Genomic DNA, 22,266 nt, shown 5'->3' with positions numbered 1-22,266 from the left:
CGAAAAACATAGGAGAAATTATAACTGTTTCTTTTTCCTCTAAGTTTTGAATAAGAAAATATGAAACGACAGGCGAATTAAAGTGTAAGAAACGACAACTTGCCGCCGGTGGAAGTCGAGCCTACGACCTCAGCATGACGCGTGTGGTGTTCTACCATATCGCCGTCCACTTTTCTTTAGTATTTATTTATTTATTTATTTATTTATTTATTTATTTATTTATTTATTCAACATACCTTACATGCATATTAATGGTTATCGGGCATGGAGCTTTCACAATAATGTTCTTTTTCTTTCGTTTTCTTTTTCTTGTTTAACGCGGGAAAAGAACATTGCAAAATACAGACAACTCGTAACGCTTCTTTCTTTTTTGTAGAATTTCCAACGAAAAGATAAATATAAAGGAACGCACAAGTGCGGGCATGACGAGCAGATAAATCGATACTCGGAGAAGAGGGATCATAAGTATTGCTGAACGCGTGCGGAATAAACAACGTGGAAAATGAGTGCGCATCCAACAGCGGCCACAAACGATAACTACACCGAAAGGTAACAAAAAAACAAAAGGAAGCGCGTTAGGGGAAACACGAGGTGCATGCTGCATGCCGCACGGTTTGTGACATGCACAAGACCTATAGCTTCCTGTGTACAGCATCCACCTACGTACCGCACTGGGACATTCGGGTTCTAGGCCCACGGACCTAGCCCAGGCGGTCGCCTGCAGCGCCAGTCAATGCCATGGCGGCCACGTCGTCTCAACCGCAGGTGTCACGTGGTATACACGAACGCGGATGATTGGGCGATAAGCACTGGTAGGCTACATTTAAGGCATTTATACACACAGCTTATATGTAGATCGTATATAACCGTCACCTGCTTTTTTTTGTGCGCTTTATTTTATTTTTTTTTTCTGGTTCGCCGGGCGTCCCTTCTCACAGTGATTGATATAGTGGCTTTTTTTTTTTCCCCGGTAATTCAGCAACGTAATTTACGAACGCAGGTCAAATTAATTTCCTGTCTAGTATAGCTTAAAAGGAAGTTTTCCCTCAGCGCGCACACTCTCCGAATACACTGGAACAGGGAAATCTTTGGGCTGGGAATCCACTGCACGGAATTTGATAAGGTTTTGCTCCAGCAAAGAGAGAGAGAGATAGAGAGAGAGAAAAGCTAAAATCTACCGAATGGATGAAAGAGATATTTCATTTATGCGATCGATGCGTTTAGAGAAATTCTCGACAATGGATATATAAAATAAAAAGTCAGGACTTACGTTTACAACTGTCAAACTCGGTAATAATAACAATTTTAAAAACTACATAACATTTCTGTAAGGTTCACTAATTGGGGCACCTGAATAGGACAAACATTGATATATTATACACCGCTCTGGAATATAGAGCTGATGAGTTAGCAGGACTTTTGCAAAAATTTTCATAACCGATGTAACGATTTCGCGCCAGTTCTAAGCTATACTCGCCGTGCTTGCTTAGTGGGTTTGCTGTTGTGCTGTTAAGCACGAGGTCGCGGGATCGAATCCAGATCACAGCGCCCGATGAGGGAGATATGAAAAAAACAGCCGTGTACTTAGATTCAGGTGCACAAAAGAACCCCAAGTGGTCAGAACTATTCCGGGGTCCCCCACCATGGCGTGTCTCATAATCAGATCGTGGTTTTGGCAAGTAAAACCCCGCAAGTTAAGTTGTAAATCCGTGTATCAGATTTTACCCGTTTCATGCATTTTACAGAACTGCAGCATCTGTTTTTGGTGCAGAATTACCACGTTTGTAATCTTCGTGCTTTAGTTTCTCTTTAGGCTTGCTAATTTTCAAGAATCTTCGTAAAAAAAAAAAAAAACCGACCGAAATCAATATTCTACCACCTACAGCCGCTAAAGATTAATTTATTCTGTCAAATGCATCAATGTACGTTCAAGCCGGTCCTCGCGAAAGCATTTCTACATGTATTTAATAGGGAAGAGAACGGTGTGGATGAGGAAGCAAACGGGGACATCCCATACTCCACTTCACATTAGGAGAAAAAAAAAAGGGGGGGGGGGGGGGTGAGTAGCCCGGCTAGCTACGCGATGCGTAGGGCTGATAACCGGTGGTCCACTAGAGTTACGGTACGGGTGCCAAGGGAAGGGAAGCGCAGTCGAGGACGGCCGAAAGTTAGGTGGGGCGATGAAACCGAGAAATTCGCAAGCGCGAATGGGAACCAGCTAGCGCAAAATGCAGGGGTAATGGGAGATCGCTGTGAGAGGATTTCGTCTTGCAGTGGCAACAACAACAACAACAACGACGACGACGACGACGACGACGACGACGATTATGATGATGATGATGATGATGATGATGATGATGATGAAAATCGCGACAAAAATTTTACTCACAAGTACGACGAGCCCCGGCACGGTCTGTCCCGACCCGAAGGCGCAGTAGACGAACGTGGTGTAGGCCAGGTACTGCTCGTCCGAATGACACTCCTCGTTGCTGGACACGAAATCGCACTGTAGGCTCGCGTTCAGGTGGTGCACCCGGTCGCACTTCGGGCAGCACCGGAACGCCACGTGCGGGAAGAAAAAGAAAGAGAGAGAGAAAAAAAGAACAGCTTAGAGAGGAGAATGAACCGACGCATTTAACTATCAACTTCCGAGAACGTGTTTCTTGCAAAATTCGGCCTGTTGCGGCACGGGGAATCGGGAGCGCTCTTTTCTTTTCTTTCTTACTTTTTTTTTTTTCCTCGAGCGCTAGCCCGCGTCGCACATTTGGTTTGGTGCTCGTTCTGATCCGCGCCGACTCGCAAAGACCTATCGTCTTTGCGAGTCGTTCTTAAGTGTCCCACAGACAACGTCTAGTCCGCACAAGAAGGCGTTCTTAAATTCGTTACTATTTCCGTCACTAAATGTTCGTGCAAGCCGCCCCTATCGTCAAGCTTATACTAGAGTCCTCGGCAACGCTCGTCTTACTTCCCTCCCTACCCTTCCCGTTTTGTATGCGCCGATACGGGGTGAAAATGCGGCACCAGCTATACAATCTCCGAAACCATTGTCCTCGTTGAATGCCTTGAACTGGTTGGAACGTTCTCTGGCATTGTCGCGACCAGTGTCTCACAGCAAAACAACACCGATCAACAACAAATAAGACATTTTCTGTGTCGATGCATATCGGTTGATGATTTACGGATGCTATGGTCGACGATTCCTTTCTTTTCTTTTTTTACTTTTGTGTGTTACGCTAGCATTTTGACCTCACTTAAGTAGGCATGCGAAATATTTTGCTTGTGTTGAAACAATATATTTTATACCGGTCTATATATTATTGCTCTCATCCTACGTAGTAACGGGACAAGGGCCCGGGTACTGCATCTATTTATTTATTTATTTATTTATTTATTTATTTATTTATTTTAACATCGCAAGGTAACACCTGAGTCTAAGTTATGTACGAGCCACCACTGCGCACCAAATAAACAATACTAAGAATACCGAATTCACTGTTGGAAATTAGGTTATGACCTGAAAAGTCGATAGCATGACTTCGTTTTTTGTTGTTGCTGTTGTTGTCCCACATGGCACGGCACAAAAAAAAAGAAAATAGAGGCATGTGTAAAGTGTTACCTGCCAGAACTGTCGGAGGATAACGTAATCACGAATAAAAACGCGAAAAGTGCAGCTCGTCTCGTGACTATTGGAAGTTCTTCAATAGTTTATACGGAAGATTTAAAAAAAAATTCAGCGACGATTACGATACTACCTAGTGCGAAATTTGAGCGCAACTCTATATATACGCGTTCTTCATCTCGCGACGTATTGGCTGGCACGGACGGTCACTCTCGTGCGGCACGATGCAAACGGAGCGAAGTGAGGCGCGACTGCCTGGCTAATCTGGAGATCGCGAGGGGCAGCGCGTGGGCGCGATTAACAGCGGCAGTATAGCAGAAAACACTTCTCGTAGAATATGGGACGAGCGGTCTCCAGGCTGGCATCGGGGGCCCCTTTCCTAGTGCCGCGCTGGCTCGAGCTCTGCGGCTTGCCTGGAGCGTGGGCAGCCCCTCTGCGCTGCCTCCTCCGAACAGGGGAGCAAGGGCTCCCGGTTGTGAGTTTCGTGAGTGTTGTCTTGAGGAGAAGCCCTGGCGCGTTCCCATGTGACGTGGTCCAGCGTGGGCTCGGCCCCGCACCACGGGCAGCCGTCTGGATGGCGCTCTTTATCTACTTTGTGTAGGAGACGTAGGTGTGGGTAAGTTTCAGGTTCGCGACCTCCACCAAGTGACTTGTTCCGCTTTTGCTTAGTCTCCGGCGGGGCGAGCTTAATTCGAGCCCTTTTGTAACATTCAAGGAGAACGAGAAGATGATAACACGAGAGCGAGGTGGGAGTCATTGCTGTCCAGCTCCGCCCTCGGGGATCAGCTCAGGCTCGTCCGGGGGGCAGAAAGGATGGCGAGGGCCAGCGGTGCCTTGGAATAGGGAGGGGCCCGACCACACGGCGTTACCCCGTTTTAGGGGCAACGAAGTTCTTTCTACCAATAAAGTTTTGCTCTTCTTCCTCAAGGATTTCCGATTGGCTCCAGTATACCGGTTCGGGTTCGATGTTCGCCTCACTGTCGGGGCGCCACTGGTATGTTGCGTGCGCAGTGGCCACCACGTGGGCGAGTTCGTTTCCTCCGACGCCAGCACGACATGGCATCCAAAGGAGTTTGATCGCGCGAAGCTCCTTGTGTTTATTTATTGTCTTGGCTGCTGCTACGCCGAGCCTACCGTTTCCGCAGTTTCTACGCGCCTGCATGGAGTCCGTCACGATGTGGGCTTACTCACTTGTGTTCGTGTGCGCCGCAGTAGCCGTAGCAATGGCTACCTCCTTGGCTTCGCCCATGTTGTAGGCCCGCGTTGTGGTACTCGCTACTTCTCTGTAAACGCCGTCTACCAATGTGGTTTTAAACCGCGGTGTACGTGCTGTGTGTACGGTGCCATCAGACTGGTATGCATTACTCCTGTCCTCGTACGTTTTCTTTTAGTGTTCGGCTCTAGCCTCTCCGAGTCGCGGGTTTAGAACGGGGTCATTCCCTTTTGGGACAGGAGCAACGGTGATTTTGTCCTTCGGGGTGGTTGTGAGGTCAGCCTGCCTGTTCTGGAGTTCTGCACACTCGCAATTAACAGCAGCCGCCGCCGACAGACCTCCCGGATGTCGCGCGCTACTCTGGCGCCATCTCGTAGCCTTCTTCGCCGCACTATGCTTTTCTTCTCGCCCTTTCGCCACGGCCTCCTCCTCCTCCGCTTTCCTCCTCGCGTCTTTCATCCCCCGTTGCGCTGCGCTTCGCGTTCGCCCTTCACCCTTCGCTGCGCTCGTTCCCTCGGTTACGCCGACGCCGACGCTCGCCGCAGGAACGGGCGCCTAAGCGCTGCGCTCTAAAAGAAATCGTGGAGGTACCTGGCATCCTTTTCAGCGCGTACGTGTCAACACGCCCTGTAAGCTCCGTCGCATATACAGATTTTTTTCTCCCATGCTTAGAACCACAAAACATAAAGAAATAACGAGACAGAAACCAGCAGACCTGAGCTATTCATGCGATTATGAGTTCGTTTAGGGAGACAGGTGTTGTTCAGTTACTGCGGGCACCGCAAGCTTCGCCAGAAAAAGAAAAGAAACACTGCGCTTCTTCGCGATTGGCACAACGTCCTTTCTGCCCGCTATGCATGCGGTACTGCCAGCTGCGGCTTCCGAAACGCACGCAGATAAAACCCCCACCACTCTCGGTTGTGTGCGTGACGCACACAACTCCGCGCAACTTGCCAAGCGGCGGAGCTGCGCGACAGCGTGGCGATATTGATCGATGCTGAAGTCCTTCTTCGGAGTTCGCTGAAGGATGTCCGAAAGCAGGATGACCGTCTTCACGTGCTTGTGAAACAGTGTTCTATTGTATCGGCTACAACCACATGCACCAGTAACTGAAGAAACGAAAACGCTTTTTCTTTGCAAACCACGTCTGCACGGGCAAGGTTCCGTCAATCCTCTACCTAGTGTGATACGTGTTGCCAACTCCTCGGGATAACGTACTGTTATATATATATATATAACGGCCTATTTCTCCAGAAGTTCATTTCGCTGGAATGACTATCAATCCAAAAGATGTTTATGGCGAATGGACGTTAAACTGGACTGTTACAGTCGTGCGCCATCTTGGTGAAGTGCTTATCCTTATCCACCTCCTAGTGAAAAAATATTCCGTTGAATAACTCCTCGGAAATGTGAACTGCGCATTTTATATGGTGGCCCTTGGATACGTACCTGGAGCGTGCTAACAGCGAATGCGGTTAATTTGCACACGTCGGGATGGCATCATTGCGCCATAATGCGCTGCACATATGAGTCTGAATAGTTGGTCGATAAGCTAACGCTACTTGTTCATGAGACTGTGCGTACGCAAATAAATGCTACGAAAGACAAAAGGAAGGCCGGTCGATAGCGCGGTAATAACACGCTCATCTGATCAGGGTTCTCGTTCACGGTCCGGGGCAATATTTAGTTTGCTTTCTTTTCTTTTCTTTCTGCGCCACAGGGTGAGGGCAAAGCTCAATATGAGAGGTCGACCTGACGACGACCACAGGGTTTCATATACAAAAAAATTATTTGAACGAACCCTGGCTCTATATCCCATACTATAGGCGAGCTGCATGCCACACGGCCAGAGTTCAAGCCAGGGTGCCGTTTTGGACAGTGTCAAATTCCGCCATGCTGTGGAGCTCGCCATATTGGTATGTCTAATTGGCTCACAGTGCTGCCACGGCGTTTCTGATTGGCTGAACGCGCCAACACGCCATGAATTTCGCATTGTCCGGAATGTCACCCCGGCACAAGGACGACGGGTAGTACACGAATTTTTCCGGACTCCGCCCTTCTGGCTTTGGACTGGTTTGCGACTTGGTAGACTGATAACTGACAACAACATGTTGCCGCAGCGAAACTGGAAGCATATTAAGATTCGCTTAATACACGAATTATGCGTATCCAGTGACGAATCGATATTGTGTCATGACTGCAGCGTTTCGCAATTATTGCGCATGTGCGCAACGGCTAATTACTTGCCTCGCCGTGTTTGTAGCGAGCTATGCGAACGCTTCGAAGCTTGGCAAAATAAGGCGTAATAAACAAAGCCACAAGAACGTTCGAAGCCGTGTCAAGCACTAAGACTAGACAGATCCACGTTTTAGCCTTAGTACTCTCGTGCTAGACGAACGATCGCAGCGCTAGCGCTTTCTTAGTGACTTTCGTAGGGAACTATATGGCGACGGCGACGATGACGTAACAGAACGAACTGGTGTCGCAGTAACGAATTGCTTAACATAATCAACTCGCCGAAGCATGACAGTTCTCATCAGCTCAATCTTTAGCTTGTGTACGCAATTTCGCGGTCAGTGGCGGCTGAATGCCTCTGAATACAGAGAAATTTTCGACAAGGAGAACGGATGGGAGCTTCAGACAAGGAATATCTAAGCGTGTCAAAGTGTCCGATATCACAGAATAGCACAAAAAGATATGCAATTTTGTTATTTATGCATTTCTTTTGGACGGGGGAGGGAGAAGGGGAGGAGGGTGATAGCCCTTCCGATAATGCCACACAGTGATCACGGTTACGCAGCCCATAACGTGACGTCATGTTTTCGGGTATGAAAGTTATGGAACTCACGACCTCTCTCTACATCTATATTGCGTTATAGGCATGTCAATGAGAAAGAAAAAAAAACGAGGGAAAAAGACAAGATTTCACCTGGACGCGAATTGGCGAAATAAAGCACGACGAAATAAAGCATCTTCGAATCAAAAAACAAAACAAGAAAGAAAAAGCAAACGACCACGATTAGGTACGAATTAAAAATAAGTACCGACGAAAAATAATGAACGGCGTCGAACGCGAGTCCCATTCACAGAAACAAACAACGAAGCTCGTCCACGTACCACTCTTCCGCCGTGCGTATCCATCGCGTGGACAATTGCGGCGCGCGCGAACGCTCATCCGAGCGGTCCTGCGCCTCCCCACACACGTCTCTCTCTCTCGTGCACCCGTTAGCACTGCGATGCGCCGGCTCTTGGCGTCTGCCCGTGGAAAGCGTCGACGCAAAACTGCGCGCTGCACAACAACGTCGCCTGCTCAGTCCACGTGCGTGCACGACTGTCGCTAACGAGAGTCAGCGCGCATTTTTTTTTTTTTTCGTTTTTCGACGTATAGCGGTGCTCGTATGTTGCGACGGCGGTGTTCGATTGCAGCGTGACATACCTGAGCTGATTGTCTCGCGTGTGCGCGTGTGCGAACTCGGCGATGTATGTGGCCCGCAGGTTTTCTTTTTTTGCTTTTTTCGAGGCCCACACGCGTTGCTGCCGACTCGCGGATTCCCCGCCCCCACCCCCTCGCCTTCTCTTTCTCCGAAGGATGTTTATAAGTATAAGTATATACGTGCACACGAGCCGGACAGTGCGCGCCTCAGCTGCGGGGCCGGCACAGCTGTTTTACTCTCGACAGTCGCACGCATGCGCTGTCGCTTTCCGGGTTCGCGAGCGTGACGTTGCGATGAAACGCGCAACATGCGGCAGAGACGGGTTGCGTTCGGCGGGAATCCTTCGCCGGGACGCTCTGCGGGCGCGTTAACGGGCTGACGCCTGCGCATGCCTCGGTTGTGGAGTGATATCACAACCGCTGGACGCGCCGCTGCACATAACCGCCGCGTAACCGCAAAACGGCGGCGAAATTTGGCGAGCGCCCACCTCGATCGGGAACTATACTCGTAGTTGAGCCCAAGTGCTGCCGGGAAACACACCGTATATGTACATTTTTTTTTTGATCGACAGTGCTGTCCCCCTCCCATCCCGGTGCCCGCTGCCTTTTCGTGAAGGGTTCTCATCTCGAAAGGCGGGCCCCTATATACAGAGATTTGAAATGTTTCGCACTGTCCCTCGTCCCCTCACAGTCGTCGCTGAAACGCCATCATCGCATGCGGTCCTCGTGCCGTCGTCGTCCTCGCGGCATCTCCGTCGTCGTGTCATTTGTCTTAGTGGCGTGCCATTCGCCGCGTCGGCGACGCCGATCGCCACGCTGCACCGCCCGCTGTCGTCGTTTCGTCTTCGTCGCGCCGTCCCAGTCGCGTTGCTCCTTATGCCGTCCTCGTACCATCGTACATAGCGGATAGACCCGCCGTCGTCAAGCTTCTTCACCGTCGCCATCTCCGTTGTCGTCGTCGTGCCACCGCGTCAGGCAGCGCGACGCGAAGCGCACTATGCGGGACGTGCGAAACGTCACCGGCGAATACGAAGCTACAGCCCCGCATTAACGGTGTTATCGCGCGAATCGGCGGAGAGAGGGACACCGTACGTATATATACCACCTGTACCAGCATGCAAAGGCCGCCGGCATTAAGCCGCGTGTATAGGCTTTACGCCGTGTAGGGGAGATTCTCCCCCACCCCCTTCCCCCTTGCATGAAAGGGACACGCGAATAGTCTGCCAGTGCCCGCCTCTCGCTTGGTGTCGATTCCCGGATGTTTTTTTGCCGCCCTAAAGTAACACTGGTGGGATTCGAGAGACGTCAAAGCGGTGTGCTCCGAATTAATTTTTACTATGTACATTAATTAATGTAAGTGCACCTTTGGTACTGCAATGGAGATTGCAGTACCGGAAATAAATAAATAAATAAATAAATAAATAAACTGCACTTAGAGCATGAATATATGCACATATTAGTGGACATCAATCTAAGTACACGAACGTTTTCTTTTTGTCCGTTTTTGCATCCCCTCCCTTATCGAGATGAGACCGCGGAGGTTGGCAATCGCACCCGCCACCTTGTGCGCAGCAACAGAACGCCATGGTTGCTGTGCCACCCCGGCAAAACATGACAAAATGAGAGAGAGAGAGAGAGAGAGAGAGAGAGAGAGAGAGAGAGAGAGAGAGAGAGAGAGAGAGAGAGAGAGAGAGAATACAAGTCAACAAGACGCGAGATGGAAACGGCCTAACGTTTATCTAACCACACTGGGTCAACGTTTCACATCCTAACATTTAGTACATTACGTTCCGTCAGTCCTACTTGCGACATAAACAGCAACAACAATAAAGAAAAAAAAATCGTCCGTGACCTTACGGATAGCGCGTGTAGGGCTTATGTGCTGGGGGAACCAGGTTCGGAACCAACCATCGTAAATTTATTTTCTTTATACATATATATAGGCACGTGTCAAGGTCACCCTCGAGGTCGCATAAACGGCCAGAAACATTAAAAAAGAACACAAGGTGGGAGAAGAGCCAAAGAAAGTTTAGTGAAAAAGAAAGCGCGCACTTATGACGGTTTTTGTCGAGGCGTTCGAAACGCTGTCCGCGAGGGTTTGTTCACCCGGCGCTTACGGAAGTGTGATCGTATATCAAGGTGTCAAAGTACTGCGATCGACGCAGCTTGTAGATCCGGAAGCCTCTGTTTCCAGAAATCGACCCCCCGCGCCGAGAGGTTTAGCAACCCTATCTATAGTCACAGTCAAGCGTTCGACGAAAACCGGCTACCTGCGCCGTATTCTTAAGCCGCTTGCGGGACTCACGCCCGCTTTCGTCAAAGACTCCGTTCATTTCATCGAGCAAATAAGGAACGTCTGCATTGACGACGACGAAGTCGTCATCTCCTTTGACGTAAAGTCAATGTTTACATGCGTGCCTATTGACTATGCGGTCGAGCGCCGCAGGAAACTTCTCGAGGCTGACTGTTGTCCTTTTTTTTTTTTTTTTGCCCGAGCGTACGCCGTTCGAAACCCTTGAAGTTTGCCGCTTTCCAAAATCCTGCCTCGAGAATCCGTACTTCCTCTTTAACAAGGAGTATTACGAGCAGGTATTCGGCGCCGCGATGGGAGCTTCTGTGACCCGTCGTTTGCGCCATCATATTGCTCTGGAGGATCTGGAAAGTACCGCCAATTGTCTTCATTCGGGACGCGACCAAAGCTCTTTCTGAGATGCGTGGACGACTGCTACTGCCTTATCCGTCACCGGTACGCAACACATTTCCTCGAGCCCCTCAATTCCTTCAAGCAGAGTGTACAGTTCACAAGCTGGAGAGGAAACCAATGGGCGCAGCGTTCCCTTCGTGGATGTCCTCGCTGAGAGGACTTCAAGCGGCTTTAAGGACTGGCGTGTACAGAAAGCCAACGGGCACGGGAAAGTATACCTGAGCTTCGACTCGGCGCACCCAACTGGGAGAAAAGCGATCCGTCGCAGCGGCACTCTTTCTTTCCGTGCAATTCCGCGTCTGCTCCAGACCCACGAAACGTATAGGGCAAGGGCTGCAGGTTCTCTGAAGGGGACCTGTTAAACGACGGTTACCCTCTACAACTGCTCAGAACGCAGGAGCGGCAATCAGCGAAGCCTCGCCGTGAAACGGCGAAAGAAACGGCGAAGCACGCGGCAGTATACCTTGCACGGTGGGTACAAGCGAAGCGCTTGCAAGAAATTTTTAAGGGCTATACGGCTTTTCGATCAAGTACAGGCCGTCCAGAAAGCCTACGATACGGCAGTAAGGTTAAAACTTACTGTCCCGACGAGGGAGCCGCCTGCGTCAACCTAAGGGCTGATCTTCAGGACCTGAACAAAGTTCATCATACCATACCACATACGGTGTGCAAATCGCCCACGTGCCTTTCCGACAACCTGGCCAACAGCTGGTCCGCGCAAGAGACCCCTTGAAGCACGCGGACTACCCGGGATTGATCTACAAGATAACATGCAAGGAGTGTGGCGTGTCCTACATCGGCGAGAGCGGAAATTTTAAACGGCGCCTGAAACAACGCGTGAATGACGTCGCCAAGGGCCACACAGCTGCGAACGTCCTGGCGGGACATCGCGAACTAACCGGACACAGCACTGACTGCGACTCGGCAGCCATCATTGCAAAAGAGAAACACTTATCTGCCCGTCTGCTTTTAGAATCATACTACATTCAGTCAACTATATAGACGCACGACAAACAGAACGCGGGGTAACCTTCCCGAGACATACACCCGCACGCTGCGCCACCTCACCCGTAAAATAGCCGCGCTTATCTATCTCCTTATCTATCCTCGTTGTGACCACAGGACCCGTACGGGGCCCGAAACGTCGTGTTCTTTATTCTTCTTTTATTCTTGGCGAGTGGACTTTCTTTTTGGCACCGCCACCAACAACCCTATCTAGAATGGTCTACAAGGACTTTATTTTTGAGCGCAAGGACACACACACACACACACACACACACACACACACACACACACACACACACACACACACACACACACACACCAGTATGAAACCGCCGAGTTTGAGAACGCCAAATATGTGGAGCATACTTTCAGTATGTCCCAAATATTCGGAAAGAGCCGCTTTGTTTCCCACCATATCCGGTGGTTTGTTTGCACTACATTGTCACGTAGTAGTGACGGTGAGTAAGGCAGCAGAACGGCGGCTGACGAAACTAGCGTTTTATTGGGCGAACCTAGTGCCCACAAAAACATGCTACACCCAAAGCACAGCGATAGCGGCGAACGCAACCGGCGATCGTCGAAATCTGACCGACCGCGGTGAAGCGCGTCGGATTTTATGCGCGTGCCATCGAAGGTTCCAAAGTAGTCGCTGGTGCCCGCGGGTCTTCCAGAAAGTTCTACACCATTCGCGTCGCGCATACATGCAATCAGATTACACAAGGTTCGGTGACAGCAGACAGTGGATAGAACAATCGATAACATTCCAGAAACTTCCCGATGCATGCAGGCGCGTCCCGCCTTGACCGACAGCATTTGGTAGACGGTGAAAAGCGCTCACCCGAAAATGACAAACAAGTCCACGTGTCAATACGTCCGGTATCGCCTGATTGTACAAAACTGTGGCAAAGAGCCAGCAGGGATGACAATTAATGGCACGACGACGGTGGCAGCGGCGTGATGACATCGAAACACACGCTTTGAGGTCGTCGACACCGTGCAGTCTAAATTGACTGACACTGAGGAGAATGTATATGGGTCGTTTTACAAAAGAACCACCTCTTAACAGAAGGAGGAGGAAGAGGAGGAGGAGGACGTCGGGCTTCGGGGGGATCTACAGTCTTGCGAGGCGAGCCGGTTATCGCTCCTCTCGAGCACGTTCCTTTCGGGAAATGTTTGACAGGTATGTCTCGTTCAGGTGAGCCATCACTCAGAAGCGTACACGGCGCAAGGAAGTACTACACTGCGCGCGAGACGGTTCACCAAGTGCGACGCACAAAGCGCATATCGAAACCGGACGCAAGCCCGTGTCTCGCGATCCAAGTCGCGCCGGCCCTCTCGACCCTTCGATGCAACGCCCCGAAATGGGTCGGTCAAACGTCACCGATGTAACGGATTACTTAACCGCGCGTTCAGAAACGGATTCTTAACTCGAAGCCCATGGCTTGACTCGACCCAAATGACGCCTGGCGGGGACGTGCCCAGGGGCGCTCGTTGGGTTTCCTTTCGGCGCGTTCACGACAGGCGTCATTTAACTCGAGTCAAGCGTGGGCTTCAAGTTAAAAGAACGCCTTTCCGAACAAGGTCTACGTTATTGAATCGATGAAAGTCTGGAGCGTCGTCGCGGAAACGCCACACCGGATTCACACTGTGGCACGTGGGGCTCTCCTTGACGCCGAAGAGCTCTGTAAACCGAAGAATTTTTTTTTTCTTTTCGCTCTGCAACGGGGCCACGACCGTTCGACAAACACGAGTTTCGACATCACCGTTGTCTTGTCACACGCAACGGCGACGGGGCGCAACCCGATCATTCATAGGCACGGGGAACACGCGCTGATCCTGCGGTGACCCTCGCACGGAGGAGGCCGTGCCTCTGGACTGATCAGTCCGTTCGTTAAACACAGGACCGGCGATGTGGCGACCACAAAGACACTGCATGGTGGCTTACAATACTGCACAGTGGAGGTTGTCAGATTCGTTTTGACCGCCAGGGGTTCTTTTAACGCGCGGCTCAACGAACGGTGACGCGAGCGTTTTTCGCGTTCCGCTCCCGTGTGAACGCGGCCGCCGCGGGCGTAATTGAAGCGGCTTCTGCAGCGTCAACCGGAAGCTTGTCCGGAAAAATGTGTTCCCGATTTTTCAGGGTCGCGCAAGTCTGGCCGCGGACGAAAGGTACACGGCGTGTGCCTTTCAGTGCCGAGTTGTTTTGAAGGTCGCATTGCGGCGGAGTTAATCAACGGGATATGCGCCGCTGAAGCAGGGGGGTATTCTGTAAGAGTCCACTTAGTGGACTGGCCATTTCAACCGCTGCTGATTGGATGCAGCTGTACGAGAGAGGAGGAGACGAGCGGCCCTAGCCAATCAGCAGCGGCCGAAATGGACAGTCCACTATAGGTGCACTCTTACAGAATACCCCCGCAGGTCTCATTCCAGCCACTCGTCGCAGTCAAAGTCGAGCGACGCAAAAGCGGAAGTATATACATCAGAAAGCGATCGATTAAGCTAGAGCACGGCATACCACAGAGCGCGGTTCCACGTGATTACGTTACTCGCCTAGGAGCGCCCATACGGAACTTTTGACATGGACTGTATAGTATACTGGGTGTTTCAGCGAACACTTTCAAGCGATTTTTTTTTATATTTATCTGTGGCAGATGGCACAATTCTAGTCCGTGAGCAGGCAGACATCACTCGAGCAGGCAGACATCACTCGCACAAGAAATTGAAACGCATAATTGAATAATGAGCAAAAAATCAATAATTAAGTTGTTAACCGATTACCTTATGGCACATATTTGCAATTTACGAATTCCAGCCGGGGAAGTTCGCAAGGCGGATCCGCTTGAAACAGATTCTCAGGATGACACCAGTTTCGAGTTATCAATTGCCGAACTTCACGGAGAAATGCATTGGTATTCCAGTTACTCTTTTGCCTTACAGTTACAGTGAATTTTTACCGCAAGTTTAACGGCGCACATCTCGGGAATGGTGCCATCCACACAATTCTTTTCAAGTGGATACGCCTTGCAGTTTCACTGGCTACAATTTGTGAATTGCAATGTGTGCCACAAGGCAATTAGCCAAAAACTTAATGAGCGAATGTTGGTTAATTCGTATATTGTACATTTCAGATTTTTTTTTTTGTGCAAGTAATAATCGCCTCTTCGAGTAGACGAGCTCATGGACCAGAACCGTTTTACCTGACACAAGCAATTGAAAAAAAAAAAACATTTGGAAGTGCTCGCTAAAACACGCTGTATATGAGGAGGAGGAGGAGGAGGAGGAGGAGGAGGAGGGAAAGACGGAAGGAAAGGTAGGGAAGTCAACGAAACGCACGTCCGGTTTGCTATTATTTAGGGGTGAAAAGAAAGAAAGGACAGACAGGAAAGAAGGTACTCTCAGTGTGAGCACATGCGGGTTGTCCACCACATCGCGCCTATACAATCGGTCACTGACGCAAGTCGATTTCACGGATCGTAAAAATGCCCGCGTCGCTTTGTAAGCCTGCCGCGCGTGGAGCTGTGATCCGAGAATCTTACAGCCTCTGAAAATGGACTGCTGTGAAATCGGTTTAACACAATGCGAAGAACGTCACGTTCGATGTCGTAAAGATTACAAAAAAAAAACACACAACACGTGCTCGATCACTTCTTCACAGATGCATATATATCCCATCGCATACGACATCCCATTGTCACGCGAACCTTCCTGTATATCCTCGTCAGAGGCAAAGACATCTCACGAGTCAACACAATAGCTTCCAAGTCGGTTCTTGTTACTGACTGGTATGTTAGTGACTGGTTAAAACTGAGTAGTTATTAATGGCTGGGAAAGAGCATGCGAACCTTATTGTCGAGGAGCAGAATAGTGTTCGCTGCACTATCGTTCAATTCGCTGCGAGGTGAGATCTTCGGCCGCAAATCTTGCGGTTCCACAGTTCGACTCCTTGCGAGGTAGTGCAACTCTATTTATTCGCAAAAAATTCTGCCAAAGCACTCTGGAGGTCCCGCGACGGTCTCCAGCAGGCGTCGAAACAGCCAGCTATCGCTGTGTAAAAATAACAGCTATCGCCGTGCAAAAAAAAAAAAAAAGGAGAATGCAGACGTAGCGTAGAACGAGGGAAATGTGAGCGATTTGTCATAGGAGAATCACGGCGTTAAAAGTTGGGCGTCCCCGGCGCGGTGTGTGTCTTGGCGGCTACGGCGTTGCACTGCTGAACTCGACATCACAAGTTCGATCCCGGCGGTTGCATATCGACGGGGAGCACAAAATGCAAGATTTAGGCGCACGCGTCGAAGAAGCCCAGGTGTGGTACGGTATGAAAAACTTTATTCAGGTCGTTCAGCCCGAAGCGGGCCGCTCCCACGTCGGTACTGAAAGGCATATAGCCTCTCGGCCGCATCGCGGGCCCGATGGACTGCCCGTGCCTGCTCTTCTAGTTCGGGGCTACGGAGAGCCGCGTCCCAACGCTCTTTGGCGTTGTCCTCGTCGTTGTGCAACGCGGAGCCCCGCCAGAGCATATGTTCTAAGTCCGCTACGCTACCGCATCGAGGGCAAGTGTACGAAGCCAAGGCTTCGGGAAATATTTCGCTCATTAATAGGGGATTGGGATGGGTTCCCGTCTGCAAGAGCCTCGGGGTGAGAGCTTGGGGCCTGTTTATCTTTATGTGCGGAGGCGGATGTGATCTGCGCGCCAAGTAAAAGTGTTTCGTGAGTTCGTTGTGTTAGGGAAGATGGTCTCTGCAGTACGTAACCTCCAAGCCTGGCTGCCCTAGCGCCACGAGGTCTGTTAGCCCTCGCGCAGCGTCGTGAGCCGACTCGTTGAGATTAGTCGGGGCTCCGTCAATTTCTCCCATGTGCGCGGGAGACCAAATGATCGTGTGCGGGTTAACGTCCTCGCTGCAGAGTATCGTCAGGGCCTGTCCGGAAACGGTGCCCTTGGCAAAGGCTCTCACAGCCGCCCTCAAGTCACTGTGTATTCTGGTTCTCTCGCCATCCAGGAGTGCCAAGGCGATGGCTGCCTGTTCGGCCGTCTCTGGATCCGTTGTATATATGGACACGCGGAATTCGTGACGTTTCCTCTACCGTCCATGCAGACCCCGGTGAACGCTCGTCTGCTGGGTTCTAACGCCGCATCGACGAAGGTGCTTTCCTCTACTCGTTCCCTGGCTTTCTCGAGCAGGGCTTTGGCTCTAGCACGCCTGCTGCCAACGTTGTGTACTGGGTGTACGGTCCTCGGAATGGGCACGACTGTGATGCAGTCCCTCAGCTTCCCCTGCATCTCACAGTACGTATCTTCAACCGTGGCGGGCGAGATGCCTACCCTCTTCAAGATGTGTCTTCCGGACTGAGTGGTGGAGAGTCTGATGTATTGAGCTCTCTCTTGCGCCTCGGCAATCTCTTGTAGAGAGTGTTGTGCATGCCCAACCGCATGAGCCTCTTGGTCTTGATATATAAGACTAATCCCAGGGCTCTCGTAATCACCTCTCTCAGGTGTGCGTTGAGTTTGTCCCTCTCCACCCACTGCCATTCGTGCATTGCAGCGACGTAAGTAAAGTGGCAGAGAGCGGAGACGTGCACCAACCGGACGACGTTGTCTTCGCGTAGGCTTTGCTGTCGGTTGGTGATTATCTTGATGGGTCTAATGGCGTTGTCCGCCTTCTTGGCGAAATGGACGATCGTTTGGTTGTTGGTCAAATTAATCCGGAGTCTCCCCCTATGGCGTGCCTCATGATCAGATCGTAGTTTCGATGTGTAACACACCAGAATTAAAGAACAAAGTGAAATAAGTTGGCCGTAAAAAAATAACAGAAAAGCGCGGGACACGAAGAACGAGAAAGAAAGCACAAACATTGGAAATCATTAGAAAAAAAAAAGTCGCACTTTGAAGAAAAAAAAAAGACAGACGGAGGGAAAAAGAAACACGAAAGTACTATGTGCGCATCCTCTGCGGAATAAATCACCGCCACACCCTCCATCGAGGACCCACGCGTGCGTACGCCGTGCGTGCAGCAACGATCTGTGTACTCACAGGTGCGTAAACTGACTCACAGGGAGGAACCCGTCCCACGCAGTCAGCTGCGGCGGTGACGACGACGGCGAGTAGTGCGGCGTCGAGTCCATCGGAGGACGCGTTACCGCTGCTCTCGCGAGAAAAAGGCACGGCCTCCATTCTCGCCGATTCGCGAGCGTTTGTCGCAGCCGCTTCGGCGGCAGCCACCGATGCGCGACCGCCGCCTAGGCACATTCGACAACCGAGATGTGAGCCAGACTGCAGCCCGCGGGGGTCAGAGTTGGAAGAACGAAAGGCCGTATGTGGAAACGCCACAGCGCAAACACAATGCACAAGGCGCCGTACGAGGGCGTAATTAATGCGCGGGGCCAAGTGCTTCGACCGTGCGGAGAAGCGAGGGCGGTGCAAAGAACTGCCAGCGAGCTCCACCACCGACCGGCAGCGGCGTCTAAACATTGAGGCGCCGCAAAGCTTCGACCGCGCCGAGAAGCGAGTGCGGTGCAAAGAACTGTAGCAATCGCCAAGTGTGAACGAACTGCGCGTCGCGAGTCTCTCTCTCTCTCTCTCTCCCTCTCTCTCTCTCTCTCACTGTCTTCTTTGCGAAGCGCACAGAATTCCCGGCACAACCCGCGACGCACGCGAGCGAGACGCGCGTGACATGTGTGTACGCGCTAACGATCAATCAGCCAGGAGTTGACACAAAGTTGGTTCTTAGTTCTATGGTTGACAGCTAGACAGTTTCTATCTCTATGGTGAGACGTTGCTGCAGCGCCGATGCCGATGCGGCCGCAGGCCTTCGCGATCGAACAATCGCAAGGACACTTTCGGTTCGGAAAAGGAACTTTGCTTTCCTACGGAAAGTTGTTAGGTCGTGCTCATTTTTGTTAGTTCCCTCATAAGCTTCCAGCCCCGTGAAGTCAGTCACAGACAGAGCTCACTCAGAGAACGAAACAGAGATCAGACAGGCAAAGAGGTTAACCGGAAGATACCGGGTCGAGCGTTACACTGGGGGAGCGAAGAAAGACGGAAACAATGGCGAAGAAAGAAAGCAAACGACAGAAACAAAAACAAAAACGGTGGGGGGGGGGGGGGGGTCACACCAAGGAGTTTAACTGGCAACTCGAAAACATAAGAAGCTCGTTGGCGCCTTGACTGACGGCTGGTCTGACGACCCGGTTCGGCCGGCACTCCAGTGCTACCTGCTCCGAAAGCGGCCAGTTGTCCAGACAGGCCAACGTAGTCGCGTGGGCGACCGGCCATATGCACTGTAGCAAAGACTCGCAAGCCCCTTACCTCCCCCCCCATCTCCCTTTCCCCGTCCTAGCTCGCGCATTTTGTTCTTGCTCGTTTTCTGATCATCGGCGGCGGCAGGGCAAAAGAGAAGGCCGCCCCAAAAAGGGATCTGGGCGAACGGCGACGGCGGCAGGCCGTGCTTAGACGAGATATATAGACCAGACTCGCAAAGCGAGTGAGCTCACTCAGCTTTAAGGCTCGCCAAGAACCCCCTTAACAGGGCTACTTCACCAAAACCAGTCCCAGCCTTACTCGTGACGCAAGCTACAAAAACATAAAGAACAAATATGCCTTTTTTTTACACGTCTTGAAACCCCGATCTGATTACGAGGCACGCCGTAGTGGGGGACTATGGGATTCCGTAGTACCCCCCACTCCCTCCCCCCACACTGGAAAACAGAGCAGCCTCCCGAGCGAATGACCCAGAAAATTTGGAGGACGCTTAAGCGTCGCGTTTAAGAGCGGAACGCGACGGCATTCAAAGATCCCTGACTGCTCCTCACGCTTCCCGGAAACTGGAGTGCATGTAACCGTAAATGTTTACCGTGAAACGCTGGCCGCCAGCGCTATGCACGAAGGCGGGCTCTCTCATATGAACGCAGCCTCTTGCGTGGGCCGCGAACGCCGTGGCCGGTCTGTGTTTGTGAAGGGGTTTCTTTGAGTTATTTAGGTAACAGAATTGTGTTTTCCCATAACAGAATTATCTTTTCTCATATAGTCAAAATACAGTCCGAGAGCTATCATATCTGTAGGCTGTGTGAGTTGTAGCTTACAATTTCTTTCACGTATTTTAGCTCGAGATATTCACTTAGTTCCGTAAATTCCTTGCGTCACATGGAGGGCTTGGGTGTGGGTGGTTCGAGAAGCTCCTTGCCGACGCGACGAAAGACGCCCACGCGGGACGCCAGATTTTCTGCTTTACGGGCTCCTTAACGCTGTAGGGTGAAAACAGTCGCTTTTCGACCAAAAGCGGCCATTTGCAACTATTCGCGACTTGAGGTTACTAAAATAGGTTGCGACCAGCTTGGTCAACTCGACGAAAGAGGCACAGCGGAGTCCGGCATCGAATGCGTCCGGCAACCGTCGGCCGCAGGTCGCGGATAAACGAGACAGAGCGCCACCACCGACCGCAGCAGCGTCTAGACATTCGGGAACCGCAAAGCTCCCCAACCGTGTTGGCACTGTGGCGATCACTCGAATGCATCCCGCATGCTCCTGGACCTGCGGACCACCTGTGTCTTCCTTCCCTGCTCTCACGAGCCTTTGCCCTAAACCCCATGTAACGGGTGGTTGATCATCAACGGCACCTTGGGACGTTGAGCCTACAGCCTGTGCGAAGAGGGGCCCTCAGTGCGGGGATCCTGTGGCCTTTGGTGCATACTTCGGGCCCGTAGCACACCCGCACTGAAGAACATGCCGCGAGCGAGGCCCCGGATTGAGGGGCCTTTCCAGCACCTAACATGAAAATTTGTCTCTCTCGGGTGAACGACGGAGGTGCATTTCGAACACCACAATGAGAGAACGAAGTTGGGATATACTTCGCGCGTATTAAAGACTTGAGACATCACGAACTATCGCAAAAAGGAAACGTGTGGCGAAATTCAAAAACACATAAACGCAACACAACAACGGCGTTGTGTCCTGCGTGCTTATCATCGTCGTCATCCGACACTTTCTCATTACTTTATTTATTTTTTTTTACAGCGGAGCTGTGCATGGCTAAGGTACCATAGGATTTTCTTGTAGGCACACAAGAACTGTCACCATCAATGGCTCATACACCCGTAAGCAAGCAAAAAATGCAATGGCTCATAGCCCTGTATAAGCTTCATGACTACTCAGTCTTCGTGGGTTAATTGCGGTGACGCTACCCCTGTGGTTGTCTGTGACTTCAATGTGGATGTTTCGGGACCGAAAATGGAGTGGTTCGCGCGTTTCGTGTTGCAGACATATCGCTTGCCATGTCCCCGCCACTCCGGCCCAACCGACCATGCGACAGAAGCGCACGTGCGTCGATTTGACATGACCAAAGAATGCTTTTGCAGTCGCGAGTACGCCGACTAATGTGCATCACAGCGACCACAGAGCCACTGTGACCGTCGTTACTAAGTGACAATGAGCGATGCCAATAAAGTCTTTACTAAAAGTTTTCTTACCACGATGCATACTGCTCCGCTGGTCACCCGCTTTCGCAGGGCGGTATGGCCTTTGATTTTTTTTCTTTTTTGAGCTTGTTAGTAATGTCTCAAGCCAAAAAAGGTGGTTGGCGGTCGCCGAAGAGCACGCGATAGCGAGTGGCCTTTGCATCGGCGCGTGTGTCTACGCGCAGATGCAAATACCGTGTGTCTCCACGTGACTTGTGCCGAAATTCAAATATATGCCTGTGCCACGTAGCCTGACAGAACCAAGGTGATGTCGTGTGTGCCGTCGTTTGAAGCAACTCACACTATCTTCTTGTATGTCGCTTAAGTTCACAATTAGTTATTAATTATTCAACTGATTAAATAATGTATTCATAACAGAAGCGTCAACGAGAAAATTGTAGAACATGCTCAAACCATCGGCAAGAAAGTCCGACCGCCGATGAGCATCAAGTCATGCGAGAAAAAAAAAAAGAAAGAAAGTGATTTGCTTTAACAGAAAGCACAGCGCTCTTCTGAGAGGTCAATGGCAATGGAAACCAAGCACACTCCAGAAAAGTGATAAAACATAGGGATGCTTGATGTCGATGACATGGCACGACAGCGTGAGTGTCAGACATATGTTTGGCAAGCACTGTGCGGAATTCGAGAATTTGCTATACGAAATTGTCAGACGTTCGTTTCTGTGGAATATCTTAGAAATACCAACGCTTATTGGGCGCCTCAAAAGAGAGACAGGGAAATGACGACTGTTCTGAATTATTCTGCTGCCGAAAAGCTCAGGCTCTCGAACATTATTTTAATTTTATCAGTTGTTTTTCATTTACAAGCACCTTAGTTGACTGATT

At 50.8% G+C, this 22,266-nt stretch overlaps 1 protein-coding gene across 5 annotated transcripts in view; it reads right to left on the bottom strand.

The window, feature by feature from the left end:
- LOC142575637 (mitochondrial sodium/calcium exchanger protein-like) overlaps window positions 1-22,266 on the bottom strand; it is a 156,699-nt gene that overhangs the window by 57,140 nt on the left and 77,293 nt on the right. The window contains exons 1-2 of one of the 5 annotated variants that reach the window (XM_075685156.1): window positions 18,003-18,359; window positions 2,390-2,542 (exon numbers count right to left, since the gene is read on the bottom strand). In XM_075685156.1, the coding sequence (XP_075541271.1) occupies window positions 2,390-2,542; window positions 18,003-18,218 (369 nt within the window). In that variant the 5' untranslated portion in view covers window positions 18,219-18,359. Of the gene's footprint in view, window positions 1-2,389; window positions 2,543-7,949; window positions 8,207-18,002; window positions 18,360-22,266 lie in introns of those variants that run through there. The other 4 variants (XM_075685155.1, XM_075685157.1, XM_075685160.1 and 1 more) reach the window with 4 other exon arrangements.

The sequence above is a fragment of the Dermacentor variabilis genome, chromosome 3, assembly GCF_050947875.1.
Source record: "Dermacentor variabilis isolate Ectoservices chromosome 3, ASM5094787v1, whole genome shotgun sequence".
NCBI classification, from domain to species: Eukaryota; Metazoa; Arthropoda; class Arachnida; order Ixodida; family Ixodidae; genus Dermacentor; species Dermacentor variabilis.
Note: the sequence above shows the minus strand (reverse complement) of the source record. Positions and strands in the feature narration are given on the sequence as shown.